Source organism: Alligator sinensis, unplaced genomic scaffold (assembly GCF_000455745.1).
Source record: "Alligator sinensis unplaced genomic scaffold, ASM45574v1 scaffold844_1, whole genome shotgun sequence".
Classification (NCBI taxonomy): domain Eukaryota; kingdom Metazoa; phylum Chordata; order Crocodylia; family Alligatoridae; genus Alligator; species Alligator sinensis.
In genome coordinates, this window is record NW_005842715.1 from 72,787 (window position 1) to 90,674 (window position 17,888).

A 17,888-nucleotide genomic window follows, 5' to 3' on the forward strand; every position below is an offset into this window, starting at 1 on the left:
CATGCTTTTGCTGCCGCATTAAGTAATATACTTTTTTCTAAAATACAGAATAACAATGCAATTGTTTGTACCTGCTTGGAATTGATTGCATTTTAACTTCTATTGTGTCTATCATTTCTGACTTCATAAATCACACTCTATCTTCTACACAATGCCCTGGCCTTTCTGTGCAGAAATACTTTGGAAGGAGTGCCAAAGACTTTCTTCTCTTGTCTTGCTACCCCCATAAAAGAATGAGTCGCTCATGACGTGCCGACTGTTCCTGTTAGTTATGGGGGGTTTAGTTGAATTCTGTCCTAGGGCAGGGATGAACTACCTGCCCTCTCGGGCCTCTTTTAGTTGCATATGATTTCTACTGCAGTCAGTGATACTTTCAGGTGGGGCAGGGGTGTGGTATGCTGTGGTTTGGCAGCAGGCATTTGGGGCAGGTCAGTGTGCCTTGTCTTTCATGAGAGGAGACATAAGGGTTGCTGCTGAGGGTGTTACCTCAGGACCCTTTGAATCTTTTTGCCCTGTTCAGGCAGAATGATTCAGGAGCCCATTCTTGGTGGTGGATGCTCAGGAGATAAGGACCGGGTCCAGGTTTGAATTGTGACCTTCCTAGAATTCAGGGATGCCTGGGGCCCGAGATGATGATTTGGCCCCATCTTTAATAATATTGGTAATAACATAACAGGCACTGAATCATAGGCTCTTAAAAGTTTTGCAAAGCCTCATATGAGAAGGGGAGGTATTGGCAACCCAATCTTACAGCTGGAGAAATCAAGGCACAGAGCTTAAATACAGAATCACACAGGAAGCTGATAGAGCCCAGACTTTCTGGCATTCGAAGCCTGTGTTTTATCCAGGAGCAGACTGTCTGGGTCACAAGCCAGGGCATTATACTACAAACACTGCCCATTGCCCAGCAGATGTTCTTCAACCCCAATAACTTTTATTGTGGCTTCCTAAGCCCCAGCAGCTTCTTCCCTGAACAGATCTCTTCTAGCCCTTTTAACCCATGTCTTAAATGTCACTTGCTGAACACAACTGAAAATCATGCCTTCTGGGTTAGAGCAAATGCTTTTGGCATGCCGAGTACCGTAGACTAGTCCGAGTAACCTAGACTAGTCCGTTCCATTGTTTTAACCATGACAATCCAATCCTCTCCTCACCATGCAGTTCTCTGACTGTCTGCATTGATCCAAATATAATTTATTGTTCTTGCGGGAGAGCGAGGAAGTGGTGGGGTGAGAATCGGTAAATTAATTACCTTGCTATAAAAATCTAAGTGGAGACATGGGTTTTTGGTTGTAGCTGTGATAGTCTAAGGACGTAGGCAGGCAAGGTTCTTTGGGTAAATCTGATATCTTTTATTAGACCAACTGAGTAGTTGCAAGAAAGTTCTTCGCAAGCTTTTGGGCGCAGTCGCCCTTCTTCAGGTGACTTCCTATGCCTGAAGAAGGATAATTGCGCTCAACAGCTTGCAAATAACTTTGTTCCAGCTACTCAGTTGGTCTAATAAAAGAGATCACATCTACCCAAAGAACCTTGCCTACCTAACTGGAGACTGGCCCTTATGTTTATTGTGAGAGAGTTTAAGAGATTCCTCAGGAGTGTGACTGATACTTCTAGTTCACAAGGCAACTTCAGTTTCTGTTCTTCATTTAGTTTCTACAGGGAGGCAGCTGTAACAAACATATTTGTTATCCTATGGTTAAAAAATGCACTTTTGTCAGTGAAGAAATAGCCTGTGCTGATTCTAAACACCGCCTTCCTTGACATTCGTGCATCTCCGCTGAAGTCACTGCCATTAATGAAGTGTCGGGTGAGAACCTGGATCTAACTTTACTTTTCCTCAGTGTAATCCAACTAATTTCTTCTAATGCACTCAAGACTGTAGTAGCCAAGCAGGGTTAGTTGCTCACTAGGGACTAAAACAATTGGTTACTAAATCTGTTGCATTCACAAAAAAAAAATGAAGCAACCACACAATTGCAAGGGGATTTGCTACTTCCATCAGACCTGATTCTTTCTTAGGTCATGTAGTATTATGGGATCCATTACACTAGAAACATGGACACACACAGTCCTTACTTCACAGAACCACAATCTAAAAACTAGTTTAATTTCTACTGGGACACAATAAAGGAGTGATTTATTGGAGGCCACTTATTTGAGAATGAGCATTGAGTCTGGGTTCTGTTAATCTGCTTAATAACTTAAAATGCGCTTGTTATTTAAAACATAGCTGTAGAAAATGGTTAGAAGAGCCTTCCTCAGCCTCCAGTTCTGCAGGTACAACATTTGTTGGCATGCATGCTCACACCACCTAGAAATTTGCTTTACAAATGCAAAAAACTGGGACTGTCTTTTGAATAGCTTGGCTATTAATAAATTTGCAGATGCAAATGAATGTTCTTGAGTGCTCAGGTGTTAAAGTACTAAAACAGGAGGAGTCTTTGAGACTGTCCACTGACCTTTCTCCCTTGCTATGATATTGCCCACTGAACTTTGAGAGCAAAATGTTCATGTGATTAAGGTCAAATTAAAACTTTGTTGCAGTACCATATATAACTGACTGTGGGAGCAGCACGACAATGAACCAGCTGGTGGAATCTAACTGTACTCCTGAAATATGGGAACAAAAAGTTAAACTAAACAAAAATAAGGAGCCAAGTAACATTCAGAGAAATACAAAGAGGGGACTCTTCAGTGGTTGGGCCATCACCTTCTGATAAGTTTGTTTCCATGCCTTACAGTAGCTCTTATCAGCAATTCAGGAAGTGAGCTGCAGGGATACAGATAGAACTTGGTACTAGCGATAAGGAAGTGAAATGATTGAAATGCCTGCTGTAGTGGCAGATAAGATGAAATGCCTAGTTTATCACATAAGCAGAATTCTAGCAAGATCCACCGGAGCTTTGCTGTGTAATTCAGCAAAAGCTTTGGGCTCCCTGGGTGACTGCAACAGGAGCCAAAAAATGGGAACTTTGTATCAAGAATCTTCGCTACACAAATCCCTGCGTTTGAGCATGGGAGGATTTTGTGTTTCTGATTACATCAAAAGGTTTACGGTAAGGGACTGTTACTGATCAGGGTTTTGGGGACCAAGGTCCTTTCTGGGCTGTGTATGTTGCTGTGTATGTTTGAACCTGCTGCAGTCTTGTCTCGCGCAGAACTCCCACTGAAGTCAGGAAGAAAAGTGCCTTAGGAGCTGGCCATAAGATCTGCCTTTGTGATGGCAAAAAAATTATTATTGGACTGCACCTAGCATCTTTTTCAAGGCTCTAAGCACCAAGTGTACAGTATAATAAGCAGAGCAGCCATTAAAATTGCCTGGAGGTGAATTGTTTGAGCTGTTATAGCTATTTGCTTGAGAATGGGTGTTGTGCTTGTTTGAGATTTTATAATGCAGTAGTTCACATTTCTGCAAAAAAATTAAAAGCCTGACACAGTGTAAGGGAAAGAAAAGGAGCTGAAGAAAGATTTGTAGGTGTCATGAGAGTATTCCCTTCCTAATTATTAGCTAAATCCTTACAAGTCATTAAATTCTTAAAGAACATTTTTTTCCATTGAGACAAATGGGATTATGTCAGATCCCTATTGAAACAATCTCACAAGCAGCTAAATTGTGCATCTGCTTATTTGTGCTTGTGGTTAAATGGCTGCAGTCGGCCTGAATGTTGTGTACTTAATGTCTGAAACCTTAATTTGTCATATTGTTATAATTTGTACTGTTGTATTGCAGAGGACTCGAACAGCAATCGTAGTCCCACTGTACTAGCACTCTACAAACACATAGTAAGAGAGGGTCCTGTCTCCAAAAAGATTACTGTTAGACAATAAATTTGCTGGTAAATGTTCTTTCAGACTGCTTTGGAATAAATAATCCCTCATTTATTTTGCCCCAAAGGGTTGCCTGTAATATGCTGCTTTAAAATTTTGCATTTATCTCCTTTGATGGTCTAAAGGCGCCTCAATGATGTCTATGGTACAATCCAAAGGAAGTATTTCAAATGCACTTGATAATGGTTAATAGTTAAAGTCAATGGCAAAACATCTTACCGATTTCAGTGGTGGAAGACTTCTTCCCAAAATACAAGGGTTTATTGTGCATACTGAAACATTTAATGGTCTTTAGTTCACAGTATTGCAGACTATATTATCATTTGATCACTTAATAATCAAGAATGACCAAAGAGATGGAGTATAATTCCTTATGGAAAGGTCAAAAATTTTAGTCTGAATTTATGCTGGCGTAAGTGAAAATTGTGTTTGGCTCATTATTAAACACACTAACCAGCTGCTTTTTCATGACAAATGAATGATATTATTTCTAAACCACCTACAGTAAAATGCTATGTAACTCTTTCGTAGGGGTACACTGATAAAAATTTTTGGGGCCAGTACCGATGGCCGATTATTAACAAGCCGTATTGGCCAGTACTGATCTGATTGCTGATATCCAGCTGGGAAGCTTGGAGAGCAGTGTCTGGCTGGTAAGTTTGTTGGAGGGAAGGGACATGGGGGAGGTGGCAAATTGAGGCCCCTGAGGTGAGGGGAGGGAATGGGGCTGGGGCAGATGCTGCCCAGCTGGGGCAGGGTGCAGGATGGAGCTGTGTGGCTCATCTGGGGGGTGCGGGGAGGGAGGATCAGATCCCGTCAATACATGTACCCCTGGGGGTGCCATGGGGGTGTGTGTGCTCCCTGGATCTGCGTGCAGGGCAAGAGTGGGCTGTTGCTGTGGTCTAGGGCCAGGGGTGGTGCCAGGTTCTTCCTAGTGGAGGGGGTGAGCCAGGGCTGTGCTTGGGGTGGGCAGTGGCAGTGCTGGGGTGGGGGAGGTATGGGGGGGCTACAGCCACCCCAAAATTTACCATAGCCCCGCCTCCCAGCACCACTTGCCTTGTCTGAGTGCAGCCCAGCAGTGGAACCTGCCCCCCCCCCGTGCCATCCAGACAAGTCATGTGGCTCTGGCCTGCTTCTCCCCTTGCCCTAGTCCCCTCCCACCCTCACTGCAGGGGCCTTGATCTGCCCTTTCCACACCCTTTCCTTCCCTCCACCCCTTCCCTGCACTTCCAAACAGACTTACCAGCCGGACGCTTCTCTCCAAGCTCCCAGGCTGGGCGTGTGCATGCTGTGGCTGTGCTCAAGCACATGGCATTTATTGGTGACATTATTGGCCACATCAGCCAAAACCAGCCGATTGCCAATGATGTCAATTTTCCTTTTATTGGTGCCAATACGATACGGACTTGTGTATTGGTGTACCTCTACTCTTTCCTCTTATCGTTTAATTTCTTAAGACACTGGGTTGTAGAAAGACATTTGCCAACTTGAAATGTACGCATTTTTAACCTGATCTCTGCATAATGCAGAAACCACTGCAATTAAATTACTCCCATGTTTCGGGGATGTTGGTTGTAGCTGTGTTGGTCTAAGGACATAGGCAAACAAGATTATTTGGGGAAAAGTGATATTGTTAATTAGACCAACTGAATAGTTCAAACAATGGTTCTTTACAAGCTTTCAGGCACAAACACCTTTCTTCAGGCATATGGAGAGTAGGGAGAGCTTATGAAGAACTATTTTTCTAACTATTCAGTTGGTCTAATAAATGATACCACAATTATCCAAATAACCTTGTCTGCCTATAAAATTACTCCAAAGTTCAGAGTTAATTTTTTAGTGTGTTGCATTTCCTGTTAAAGAATATGTGGAGTGCTGATATGTTCTAGGTTTAGAGCCAGAGAAACAAACTGAGCCAGTTTACTTAAGGTTGTGTAGTGAATAGAAATCAACTTCCTTAGATGCAGTTATACAGTTTCATGGGCTTTTGTAGCTTGGTCCCTTTTGCTCAGTTAGCCTTGCTTGCTAATTCCAGAATGAGGTGAAGACTCAGGAAGAACTTGGTTTTAACCCCAGTTCTGCTACTAGTTATGTCCTTGTACTTTAATTTTTTCTTTATACTATGGGATAAAGATGCTTGTATCTCCTGTAAAATGCTTGGGGGTGTCCAGATGACAAATGCAGTATCAGAATAGTAACGGTATTGTTGCCTTCTCAGTGGTGGCAGGTGATAGAACAAGGAGGAATGGTCTCAAGTTGCAACGAGAAGTTTAGGTTGGATATTAGGAAGAACTTTCATATGAGGAAGGTAGTAAAATGCTGGAACAGGTTACCCAGAGAAGTTGTGGAATCTCCATCCTTGGATGTTTTTAAGACCTGACAAAACAAAGCTAATAATAGGCAAGCGGAGAGAGAGACATGCGAGTCTGTCTCTCTCCATCTGTCTCTTGTGCAGGGCAATAGGGAGCACGTCCCACTGTCCAAGGGGTATTTAGCAGCAGGAGGCCTAAGCCTGAATGTGCAAGCAGATGGCAGGCTCTTGCATGGTGGCCGGCAGCCACCCACCTCCTGGTTTGCTCCGCGTCCCCTCAGCCCTCAAGCAGCAGCCAATGGCATGTGAGAGGTGGCCCCTCAGCCAATCAGAAGTGTGTTGGGGGGGGGGGCCCACTTTGTCTCGCCTTAAAAATGGCGGCCCCAGCTATGATATGGCTGTGAAATTGGGGGCTCTGGCCATGTTACAGCTGTATAATTGGCTCCCAGGGCCCAAGAATTTGGTAGGTCCCTAATGAGGTCTAAATTCATGAGGGAAAGTGCTCAGAAATGTAATATATTTTATTATTGCAACATGAAACTCAATGGGAAACGCACACAGCCACATTCTGCCCTTGGATTTATGCACATTAGTTCTTTTTGGAGCCTGAGAGTTGGTCTGAAGGTAGAATTTGATCCATTGGCTTGCTATTAACACTAATTGACCTCTGCTAACATGTTACCTGACAGTTTGTATTGCTGCATCAAGATCTGCACCAGCTGGGGCTGCTGAGGGTTTTGCTATCGACTTGCTGTTGGTTTCAGATTGTAGCCTATTGTTTATGTCTGCTTGTCAAGTGCTGTCTCTTTCTGCCTTTGTGCTTGGTGCTCTGCCTGGTTGCTGCGTATAGAAGTGGCCAGCTCAGCTGACTCTGGCGCATAATGTGTTGTGATGGACTTGGGCAACTCCACACATGACGATCTGTGGGTGTTTACAAATTGCTTGCAAATCCATTTTAGTTTCCAGATATTCAGTGAAAGGTATTTCACATGCTGGGTAATAAAATGAAGGTTCCATATTTCTCTTAAAGAAAACTAGTGCTAGAGGTGAAGCATCTGGAAGTAGCATTCCAGCTACATGCCAGAGAGAGAGCTGTGGCTCCTTCAGGTATTTCCCTCCTGCAAAATGTCTTGCTTTATCAGTTTCCAAGCAGCATATTACCTCTCTCCTTGCAACCATTTTGTTGTTCTATGCCAGTGTTGGGCAACTTGCTGTGAAAGAATTGATTAGAAAGTGGCTTTTATTACTAGTTCATTGTAACCTGTTTGTCCCTTCAATCCTTTAGGCATACTAGTCTTCAGTCCAGTTTCACACTTCTTGTTTGCATAATTGCTGTGGGTGGGTGACCTGCTTCTGTCTTGCTGCTGCCTTCATTCTCTCTGGATCATCCTGTTGGTTTCTGTGTTTGTTCATTTGTTCAAATGCCTTATTTCTTCTGACTCCTACACTGGACCAGCTGATGGCTGAGGCTCTAAGTGCTTCTGATTCTGGCGTGCTGTCAGGCTTGCCGTTGCACTGCATCTGTCTTTGGTTTCGTCTCCATTGCTGTCCTGAGTCTGCAGCTATTTCATTATGACCTGTGTACCACTGCAATTTGTATGGTTGCCGTTTGCCATTGCTTTGCCACAGAGCTGCTCAGATGGGTGCAGCTTTCTCTAGACCTTTATTCCTTTGTTGCGGCAGGCTGTGTGTATAGCTTGTTATTGTCTTAATTGCTTTTGGCCAACCACCTCGAGAGCCTGGAAGCCTAGGGTCCCCAGCCCTAGGGAAGCCAAGATAATGCAGTCCATCAGCATCCTGGCTCCCCGTCCAGCATGCTTCTATTTTTTGGACTGAAATGTATCAGTCTCATGGCATCAGTTCTTCAATCTGCTGGGATTACTGTTTGTCCACATGTTGCACAGGCAGCTTGGAAGTAACTTCCTGCTTCATAAAGTGCTTGTCATCTGACTAACCTTAGAGGCTGAACTTTTTACTCATTGGAGCAGCCCATCCCGTTTGCTGGATTTCCTGGAGCCTGTCATAAACTATCCCTGAGCCACACTGCGTTCATCTCCTGTTGTGGTGAACCATCATTGTGGTACTAAGGCAGACCTTATTTAGCATATCTGTGGCTTTTCTGAGCAGTACCTTCTCACATCGTAGTAGCACCATAATCTTGGCGGTATGCGTTTTGATGGCTTAGGCAAACTCATTGAGCTTGTGCCCCAAACTGAATCTCCTTTTCTAACTCGGCATATTTCTACACCTTTCAGGCTTTTACTAGCAAATGCAAGGGGCTGCTGGTCTTGTATCAGTGATGATCCTGGTTATCATGCGTAGCTGTCAGTGCTTTGTAGTATTCCTAGGATTGCTGCCTGGCTTCCTTTACTCTTCCAAATTCTTGTTTTTGGGTCTCTAACCATTCCCAGGTTTTACTGTCTCAAGGATTCAGAGGCTTCTGAATGTTTTTTGCAGAATTTGCAGGGAGTTGGTGAGCATCATTAGTTATTGGGCTTCCTTTGTATTGTCACTCTTGGCATTTCCTTTATGGACCACAGTTTCTCAGGGTCCCTCAAAAAGCAACAGATGCACAGATGTAGCAGATGTCAGTCCTACTCAGCTTCAGTTTGTCTGCGTTTAGGGTAATGGTTTGCTTCCAGCATCCGTTCAATAGTTATAGCTTTGTACCTTAGCGCTAGTTTGCCTGTTTCTTCATCTCTTCTCCTACAGTGAAAATGTCATTGCTACATTCTTGATATCTGAGATTCCCTCTATTGTCAGTTTTAGTTTATATTGGAATGCCTTTGAGGCCTAGCTGATGCTCTAGGCATTTATACCCAGTGGCATATGGGTGCCAAAAGGCATGGCAAAGTTTATCATTGGCTGGATGACTTAGTTATCTCCATGTATCAGACCACATTTTGGGCATTTTGACCCATTGGGGGTCCATTTTGAATTTTAGCTTGTCTTCCAGGGATGCTTTGTGGCCATGGTATATAGCAGAGCACACCTTGTAAATTGTTTTGGATAAATATTTATTATGTTGCTGCCTGTGACCATAGGGACCTGAGCTTGATGATTCACTCTTTTTTTTTTCCTCATTACACTAGTCAATTTTACTTTTGTTTCCTCCTTACTCCAGTGGGCTGCTCTCTATCCAGACTGTTGTTTTTTTCCTGGTACTTCCATGCTTTTCTTGTGATCTGGAAATCCAGGTTGTGTGTTTGTATTTGTTTGTAGTACCTCCTTGCTAATTGCACTGTCTTTTTTGTGGTGGGTCTGGCCAACTGACTGGTGACACCATGGTTTACGTATCACGAGGTGGGTAATAACATTTAGGAGTTTCTTGGGATATTTTTTAGAGAATTAGTTCCAGAGGTCCTGTTACTTTACAGGGTCTACTAGCCAACTGCACCCTGTGCTTGTGGCGCCCACTTTAAACTCTCTCTTCCTGTAGCCACTACTGATCCTGCCAGTTCCTATAAGAGTTAGTACTAACTGGGATACAGAAAGCAGTAATGTCAAGTAATATCTCTCTACGTTCACTCCCCAATGCAGTAGGAGTGGTAGCAGGTGGCCACTATGTGGCATAGGGGCTTAAGAAGCCAGTGTGATTTGGGGTGCTATGTATGTAGATAGGCACTTCATCCCATTCCTCTCTCTGTAGCACCAATGGGACTACATTCATTGGAGAATACTTGGGTCATTTTGGAGCAATTCTGTTTTTTGAAAGAAGTATATGAATTGGAATAAAGTCAGCTAACCAATAAAGTTAAAAGGTGAACAGGTTGATTTAACTGGAGGAACTGACTTTAGGCATTTATGTACGTTCATGGTGAGATGATCCGATATTTCACCAATGGAAACCTATGAGTACCTAAAACAGATAATGAAGAAAAACTAAATGAATTGACTATATCTAGCCTGGCTCACCAATAATCACAACTGGTATGGTACTTAACTGCAAGTAGTTGAAGAGTGCAAGTATTGAAAAGGAAGAGGAACTATTTAGGAAGACCTAAGTGGTGTTATTGGGTGTAATGAGTGAAATAAAATTTAGGCTAAAATGTCTGTAATTTAATTCTCCAAAATTAGCTCTATTTGATAGTAGACTAGTCTTCTAAGGACAGGGATATGGAAGTGCATAAGTCACTTAAATACATGGGACCAAGGTTTTGGGAAGGAAGTAGAATTTGTGTTTTGTCAGTCTGGTGGCTGGAAATTAGACTTTTGTGAATTATTTAATACCAGCTCTGATGCAGACTTCATGGCCAGATACAGAGGTTCAAAAAGAGCAAGGCAGATTTATGCTTCACAGTAATTTCTGTGGCTTTTTCTAAGCACCCTAGATAAATTTGGGAGTGAACAGAACTCACTGTTGCCCTTTGGCGGCTGGGGTGGGGTGGGGGTGGGGGGGCAGTGCTTTTGGGCCGAGACCTGTAGGCTGCTGGAGAAAGCCAAGCAGCTGGCCACCCCAGATTGGCCAGCATGGCACCTCTCCCCAGCACCGTCTCCCTGCCAGCTGTCTGCTGTCAGTGATGGCTGAGGGGATGACGAAGCCCCCTGCATGCAGCCCCCCCGCAGCTTGCTGGCTCAGGTCTTGGGGGTCTGGGTCGTGTCCACACAGTGGAGCTGACTCTGTCCCCCTTCCCCCGTCTCCCTCCATCTTCCAGTTCCCGGTGTAGTGGAGAGCCATGGACCTCCAGGCCATGGCTCATCCCTGCAGCTGTCAGGAGCATTGTGTGAAGGAGCAGAGCCCCCTGCCATGCAACCCTGGCCCTGAGTCAGCACAGATGGGATCCTACCACCCCCTTGACCACCTTGCAGTAGAGAGGAGCTGCAGCTCGGCTCAGAGCCACACAGCTGTCCGCTAAACTGGGAACTAGGGGTAGGGGGAGCAGATCCCCTAGAGGGAGCAGAGGCTCTTGCTGTGCTGGTTCACAGCCAGAGCTGCATGGTGTGGGGCTCCATTTTCCACCCCCCAAACCGCCTTATAGCTGCAGGCATGAGCCATGGCTCTCTGCTGTGCACCTCTCTACTATGCTGGGAACCAGATGCGGGGAGTGGAGTCCCCCCATGAGGGCCTCCCACAGCTGTTTTGGCTGGGGTGGGGGCCTCCCCTTTCCCCACCTTCCCCCCAGTAGCAGCTGCCAGGGGTGGGGAAAGAAGCCTTGCTGGGTCAGTCGGTGGGGGAGGGAGGAAGCCCTTGCTTCACACCCCCCTAGTTGTTCTTTCTGGGGGGGAATCTGGTGCCGAAGTTAGATAGGACAGTCTAACCTAAACTCATTAAATCTTATACTACATCCATTCCAGTGTAGTTTATATCGGATTCTGCCATTTTTAACTGGTTTATGTGCACTGAACTTCTGTTTCATGACTGATTTAGACCAGTTTCCAATAACTTTTATATTGGTTTACATGTAATTTCTGTACCTAGTCCATGTGTAGCTTTGAGTAGTTCATGTACCCCTTCCCTGACATCTGCTCTACCAGTAAAAAATAAATAAATAAAGTGGATGTCAGAACTACCCAGCTTCATGGAGTTGTTGCGAGGAGTGATTTAATATGCAATACAAAGCTTTGAATATATATATAGAAGACTTCCAGAGTACTAGGTATTGTTGTTGCTCAGGGTTTTTTGGTTGAATTTAGCATTCTCAGTGGACTGGTAAATTCAAATGGGAAAAAAAAAAAGGATTATGATGTTCTAATGTACTTCACTGAGACCAATTTGAGGCTGTTCAAATTTACACTGAAAGGTTTTCAGGGAATCCTGGAGTGATGTTTATTAAAACAGATCAGCTCCTAGCTTCTGCCACTGTGCAGAAGTTTGGAGGCTGGTGTTTCACTGATGGGAATAGCCACTGGCTTTGTGTGTGTAATTATTTTGTGTGTTTGTGGGGAACACAGGAGAGCTTGCAGAATCCATTAGCTTTACAACACTGTTGCTATTCATCATGTATTATTGAGACTAAGCCTCAACTGATGAAGTATTCTTGTACTTGTGAATGACGTCAAATCAAAATGTCACATAGATTTAAATCAGCAGATGAATGTGGAACAGACAACAAGGAAGGGCTACTTGCTCTGCAGTTTTGCCAGAGCTGCTATTCTGTTTTTTAGCAGGAATTGCGCATATCTGGCCTGTCTCAATCAAAGATTCTCTTGCTTGGGTAGAATAGCTATTAACACAGAATGGTATTGCTTCATGTCTGATGTATGTCTGCCATAACCACCAGGTTTAGAGGGAAGCATGATGAAGACAAAGACAGATAAAGTTATTTGTTCTAGGCATGATGCAGCCTGAAATTAATCCAGATGTTTCAGTGTATCCACTTATGAACTTTTCTGGAACCAGGTACCAGCCACTTAAACACTTGTCAGGTCCAGTCAAATGATAAGTAATGTGGTTTGAGTTACTCCCAGCCATTTCATGGCTGATATCGAGCATGTTGTTAAAAAAGTAGTGTGACATTTGGCTGTGGAGTTCACACTAAGAACTTAGAACATTTTTAAAAGAGCAGAAATGTGGGGAGCTTCTACTTTTAATGCCCAAATTGAGACATGCATGGACACTTCTGTAAATTTAAGCTTGAGTTGAACAGTGCTTGAAATTGGTCATAGCGATTTCTAAGTAACTACTGGTGGTGGAGGAGGTGTTGGTTCCTTCTACACTAATTCATTTTACCTGTGCTAAAAGAACAAATAGACGAATAAGATGAATCACTCTGTAGATGGTATTCCTACTGTGTTTTGTAAATCACAGTCCTGAGAGAGTGGTTTTCTAAATACTGGAAAACTACGACAGTGATGCATGGGTTTTTGCAGTGGTTTTTACAAACTATATCTAGGGCTAAGTACAGACAGTCCAAAAGCCCAAGGCTGAATTGATTCAGTCTTTGCAGGTTAGTCTAAGCTGCAAAGATTGAACCAATAAGCAAATGAACAGACATTCACTTTGAGTCAAGAAATGCAGCCACATGTCTGCAGAGGCTCAAGCCAGAAGCTGGGGGGAGGGCGGGGAGGAGGGGGTGCTAGAGTATGGCTCTCTGGCATGTATCCAGCATGGGCTGTGTGTTGGCTTCTTCATGCAACTCCTGAGATCTCTGGGATTTTCAGTCCAGAGTTATAGTAGTAGGACTCTGCAGGGTTGCTCATCACTTCCTCTTCCTGCTTCCAGGTGTCTCTGGGATTTGTAGTCCATAGTTGTAGCCAGCACTAAGTAAGCAGAGCAGGGCAGCTCTGTAATTGCGGGAAGGGAAGTTTAACCCCCATCCCTGGCCCCAGACCCCAGCAGGGATTTGCCTGTAGGGGCAGTGAGCCAGCCCTCACTGCTCCAGCTAGGGAGCAGAGGGGTGTGGCCAGCTCTGCTGTCTAGAGCAGACAGCACAGCCCAGTCCAGGGCTGCAAAATGCTGGGATGTTGGGGGTCTCTGATTTAACTTGAAACAGGAAGGGATCTGGGACAGAAGTTTCATAAACTGGTTTGATCCAAATCAATTAAATCTGATTGTACATTCAACCAGGTTTATCTTAAACCAGTTTCAGCCATTTCAAAGCTGGTTTATGTGCACTGAACTTCTGTCCTGTTACAGATTTAAATCAGTTTCTGATCACTTAAACCAGTCTATGTGTAACTTCTGTCCCTAGCCAAGTTGTCTACTACAAGGATTTAAAAATTAGGTGGACCAACTAATTTTTGCCATGATCCATGCCACTCACTGGAAAGCTTGCCTGAAACAGTTTTAAATTTGAAACACAAGTATAAGAACATTTTTAATTTAAAATGTCTCTATCCTTAATTAAAATATGTCCCTACAATGAAATGTGAATACTGAGGTGTTTTCTCAAGATTGGAAGGAAAATAGAGCATAATATTCTGGGTCTGGAAACCACTAGTGAATGTTGGTAACGTAGAGACCTTCCAAAGGGATCTGACCCAAATCTCAGTGAAATTAGTGAGTATCTTTGCATTGATCTCAATGGACATTCCATCTACCCCTCTGTTTTTCACTCTGGCCTCTTGGTTCAACCTGGTGACTGGGCTATAAAAATTCCTGAGTGGAGGACGGAAGCTTGTGCTTCTTTTGGCGGGCATTTTGCAAGCAGCATGAAAAGTACCTCCAGGGGTTGCCTGGATGTTTTACAATGAGTATGCCTGAAAACTCTCTAGTAGATTAGGGCTAAATTAATTTAGATGCATATTTAAAAGGGCCACTGAGTCCATATTTGAGAGACTCAATGTATTAGAACTTGGTCAAGGTGTTTTTCTCTTATAGTCCATTGTTTAACCACCACGCCCCTTCTCCCTGAACAATAAAGGTATCGGGCTACAGTGTGACTGGCTGTTTTATTCTATGAATGCCTGAGGTGTGAGGGGACAGAGAATGCTTTTTGCTCCCAGCAGAGCTTGGTTGTTTATTGACTAACTCAGTCATACCCAAGATTATCCTGGGAGACTTTGAGCTAAAAGAAGCACCCAGAAGCCTTACCAGTTGGCAAACCACCCTCCAAAGCTTGCAGGGTCTGTGTACCCTGGGCTGTATGAGCCCTAACAGAGACCAGTGCCTGGGTGGTGGCAGCGTTACCCCAGGCTTGCAGGGGTTCTCCAAGAAGGGGGACAGTTGGCTGTAGGTTCACCTGAGGAGACTCCTGAAGCGTGGTTTTGGGTCTGGCACAGTGAGGTGGGTGGTTTGGTGTAGTAGTGCTCCCTATTGTGTTGCCACAGGCATGTCCAGACGTGTGTGGATATTTGGTTCCCTGGGGATGAGTAGTGGCAGTGCACCTTGCACTGCAGCTACTTGTCCCTGGGCAATGCCTGTGCCACATGTGCTTTGGTGCATGGCAAGTTACCCTGGGTAGGCTAGGGGAGGCTGGGGCCAGCACTGGGCTGGCCCCAGCAGCCTTACCTGTGATCCTGGGACATTGCTGCAGCAGTGGTAATTTGTGCCGCGTGGAGCCTGGCTGGTAGCCAGAGCATGGCTCCAGGTAGCCTGGCTCTGGTTTTGAGTGGCACGTGCTGCCCTTGCATATGCTGCTCTGCTTTTCTGTTCTTCAGCTTTTTTGACCCCCCAGATATCCAGGGGTCAAAAAAACCCACAGGAAAAAAAAAAGTGGAGAAGCGCATGCATGGGCAGCACACCCTTGCAGCGTGGAGAACGTATAAATGTGCAGTATGTGGTGCCACAAATGTGTTTGCAGCACGTATACCATATGGCTGTACTCATCCGGATGCGACCTATGGACTTTGGAGCAAACTCCAGATTACTTAGATGCTATTTTTCTTTAAAAAGTCAAATATTTAGAAATGGTAACAGATCTGCTCCTAATGTGTGAATCAATTAGGGGGACAAGATTTTGCTTTCAGGGCTTCTACCCTTGTTAGCCTTACTGCAGAACTAATACTGCTAATGGAAGGAATTGTACTCTATTCCTTCTTGTGCATCCTCAACAGAATCCCTGCTGACATTCAATCAGTTACACCTGTGCAAACGCACAAAGGGTTTTGACAAGTGTGGAAAGGAGCCTTAGCATAGCCTGCAGAACTCCTCCTATAAGTAGAAAGAAGAGAACTGAGCTTGCATGCCTGGCACTTTTTGTTATAAATTAGAACAACATTTGACATGGAGCAATAAATGCGGAACGCAGCAAGGCTTCATACTTTTTGGAGGCAAGCCACTAATTTGGATGCAACTGGAATGGAATGTGCAGATATAAAAGTATGTAAATGTATGCAGTCAAAGAACATTATGTGCTGTCTTGACATTTTCAGTACAATATTTGTGCACCTGCCTTGGGGGAAAAAATGAAAAGTCTAAAAATGGAAGATACATTAATCCACTGTGTCTTTAATATGGTTATTGTTGATATCAGACTCCTGAGTGAACATAAGCTGGAGTGCAAAGTTAGTGCTTATGAATCAGCACCAGGTGCACTGTGGCCCATGTGCCTTTTGAGTAAAGGAAAGACTTGCTATCTTTTTGACTGTGCACAAAATGCTAACTAAAGTTATGAAGAGCCATCTCTGCATCTCCTGAGGGTTTTGATGTAAATGAGACGTCATCCCTAATCAATTTTCATCATCAGATCTGTCAGCTGCTCTTGAAAAATATACATTTCTTTTTAAATATTGTTAATGATTTGGAGATCCTGTATATGCTATGTCAGTTTCTAAGAGCTGCAATGAGGTTTATTAGTTTGGAAAGATAAGTGCAAAGCAATTGTGGCCAGACCTGACCGACGGGTGCCTGTAAGCTCATATATCAACTTGTGAGCTTGCAAGATTGTTTTTGGAGATTTAAAACAGTTAATGTAAGAAAAGAACGTGGGGAAGCTTAAGCTGTAGTTGCAAAAGTACAATAGATTGATTTAATGTACTTTTAAAGCATATTTTGACACAGCTCACACATTAAAATAATTAAGTGTGTTGTGCTGAGGTGATATTGTTTTGCGGTAGCTCACAAGGTTTGTAATGGCATAAGGACCCATGAGGCTGTTTGGATTTTTTTCTAACCTAGATTAGTACTACATTAAAGTTTTGTCAGCATCTGATATCTGTTTCTTGGCTTCTGTATGGTAAGTTTGGTGATCTTAGTCCAGTTTCCACTAGAAACTTGGAAACCTCATATTTTAGCAGGAACTCCAGCTATCCAAGTTTCCCATCTTTAGAGGCCATCCATCTAAATTATGGTTGAAGTGCATTTGGAGAGCAGCATGAAGGATCTTTATATAGGCAAGGCCTGTGTTGTATTGTTCTGTATGTAAACACAGATCTTCAAAAGATTGCTAGATGAACATTTGTCTTTATTACTGGCACCACTTACTGCAGTGTGGTTCTATGGCAGTGGTCATAGGTGGCAAAAGGGGGTGCTAACCAGGCTCAGCCCTCCCCAAATGCAGGAGGCAGCAGGTATGGTTGGAGGGCAGCTTGCCTGCAGGCTGCTGCAGCAGGGAGGAGGGGTGTGCACACCCTCATACCCTGCACAGCAGGATTGCAGCCATCCCAGCAAGCAGGTGAGTGTCTTTCTTTACCTGGGCTTCAGAGGGAGGGGACAGATCAAGACCCTCACAGTGCAGGAGGCAGCAGGGTGGGGGTGGAGGGTCAAATCATTCACCCCTGCCCATGTCCTGCTCTGTGCTGCGTTGTGGGGATTGTCCCACAACCTGGTCCAGCCAGGGCCCCATTCACGGTAAATGAGACCCATGCCAGGTTCGGTTGTGGGACAATTGGAGCCCGGCAGCTCCTCCAGAGGCATAGTGCTGGGGAGCCAAGGGTGGGGTGGGCACATGCCCCCCAATCTTTGCATGGGGCAAAGGTGGGCTGCAGCTGTGAGCTAGGCTCTGCCTGCTCCCTGTCTCTGTGCCTCGCTGTCACCGTTTCGAAAGTGGCGCGGCACCATGCAAATCCTGCCGCTGCAGCGAGGCACGTGGTGCGGCGTGGCACCGTGACACTTTCAAAATGGCAGCAGCAAGGCACGGAGGTTAGAAGCAGGCAGATCCAACCCTTCAGCTGCAACCCGCTCTTGCCCCGAGCAAAGATTGGGGGGGCATATTCCTCCTTGGTTCCCTGGTGCTGTGCTGCACCTCTGGAGGAGCCACTGGGCTTCCATTGTCCCTGGACCTGGCCCAACTGGGGTCCCAGCCCGTGAATGGAGCCCTGGCCAGGCTGGGTTGTGGGGCAATCATAGTGGCTCATCCAGGGGTGTGATGTGGGGGAGCCAAGGTGGGGGAATGTGCCCCTACTTCCCCTTTGTGCATGCAGTGGTGGG

At 44.8% G+C, this 17,888-nt stretch overlaps 1 protein-coding gene across 1 annotated transcript in view; it reads left to right on the plus strand.

Annotated features, from left to right (window-relative positions):
* The first annotated feature begins 2,812 nt into the window (after positions 1 to 2,812).
* Positions 2,813 to 17,888, plus strand: part of MYLK3 (myosin light chain kinase 3) — a 45,405-nt gene continuing 30,329 nt past the window's right edge. The window contains exon 1 of the mRNA XM_025216246.1: positions 2,813 to 3,056. Within this exon, the coding sequence (XP_025072031.1) occupies positions 2,817 to 3,056 (240 nt within the window). The 5' untranslated portion in view covers positions 2,813 to 2,816. The remainder of the gene's footprint in view (positions 3,057 to 17,888) is intronic.